General features: G+C 34.2%; 1 protein-coding gene across 2 annotated transcripts in view; it reads left to right on the top strand.

The window, feature by feature from the left end:
• LOC108969492 (probable ATP-dependent RNA helicase spindle-E) overlaps positions 1-1,419 on the top strand; it is an 11,354-nt gene that overhangs the window by 3,215 nt on the left and 6,720 nt on the right. For both annotated transcript variants that reach the window (XM_018934241.1, XM_018934243.1), the window contains exons 3-7: positions 120-269; positions 406-645; positions 716-832; positions 908-1,125; positions 1,187-1,341. In XM_018934241.1, the coding sequence (XP_018789786.1) occupies positions 120-269; positions 406-645; positions 716-832; positions 908-1,125; positions 1,187-1,341 (880 nt within the window). The remainder of the gene's footprint in view (positions 1-119; positions 270-405; positions 646-715; positions 833-907; positions 1,126-1,186; positions 1,342-1,419) is intronic.

Genomic DNA, 1,419 nt, shown 5'->3' on the forward strand with positions numbered 1-1,419 from the left:
ATATATATAATAAGTTAAAATTTGATTAGTAGTACGAAAAGACTTTTTCGCCTCTCCAATATTTAATAACTTTAATATTATATATAAATATTTTTTAATAATATATTTTTTTATTTCAGGTGCCTCAGTATATACTCGACGAATCCTATGCCAATCGGGAGTACTGCAAAATTGTCTGCACACAACCACGTAGGATTGCAGCAATATCTATTGCTAGGCGTGTTTGCCAGGAGAGAAAATGGGAAGAAGGCTCCGTTGTTGGGTTTCAGGTAAAATGGATGTTTGCGACTAAATTAACAACTTTTTTGAAAAAGCTGTCGCCAGCTTGCCTTCGAAAGGATTCAATTTTTGATAGTATTAAGTAAAAAGAAATTTGAAATATTTTCTATATACATATTTGCCTAGGTTGGCTTGCATGCGAAAGTTTCCGAAGATACACGCTTGCTGTACTGCACAACTGGTGTACTGTTGCAAAAACTTATAAAGGAGAAGTCACTTAGACAATTTACACATATTGTTCTTGACGAGGTGCACGAACGTGACCAGGAAATGGATTTTTTACTGATAGTTATAAGAAAACTGTTGACAACAAATTCACGCGGTGTTAAAATTGTACTCATGTCAGCCACAATCAATGCTGGAGAGGTTGGTATACTATAGTACATTGTATTGTATATATATTGGGAATAGAATAATGATTTTATGTTAATTTTAGTTCTCTGATTACTTTACCATACGTCGCAATCCGGCGCCAGTGCTGCGCGTTGATTCACGTCGCCTTTATCAGGTGCGCGAATTCTATTTATCCGATCTGGGTCGCATCAATAGTACGGTAAATGTTCACGTATACGTTGCATAAATTAGTCTATTATTTATTAATTGTTGTTTTTCCATATTTTGTTTATAGAACACCGATGTGGACGTATCCGATCCTGGCATATCGAAAGAAATGTATAATATTGCCTATAAACTGATTATTGTCATAGATAATATAGAGAAGCAGGAAGCTTCTGTTTCCATGGATCCTAGCTCACTGCCACAAACCTCGATACTGATATTTCTACCTGGTATCAATGAAATTGATCAAATGTGCCACAAATTGGAAACGTTAAGCGAATCTGTTGAGTATGTGCTGTGCATATGTGTTAATTTAAAAAATTAAACAACTTGCTATATATAATTCCAGTAATAATGTAAAACTCTTTCCTATACGGCTGCATTCATTAATCTCGCCGGATGAGCAGAGCAAAGTATTTAATCACCCACCAGTTGGTTTTCGTAAAGTAATACTGGCGACAAACATTGCGGAAAGTTCTATAACCGTGCCGGACGTTAAATACGGTACGTAAAATATGGCATGTTTAATTAAAATTTCTAATTTTTTAAAAATATTTTTTAAATTTTTGTATTTTTTATTTT

Source organism: Bactrocera latifrons, unplaced genomic scaffold, assembly GCF_001853355.1.
Source record: "Bactrocera latifrons isolate USDA-ARS-PBARC rearing strain unplaced genomic scaffold, ASM185335v1 scaffold_254, whole genome shotgun sequence".
NCBI classification, from domain to species: Eukaryota; Metazoa; Arthropoda; class Insecta; order Diptera; family Tephritidae; genus Bactrocera; species Bactrocera latifrons.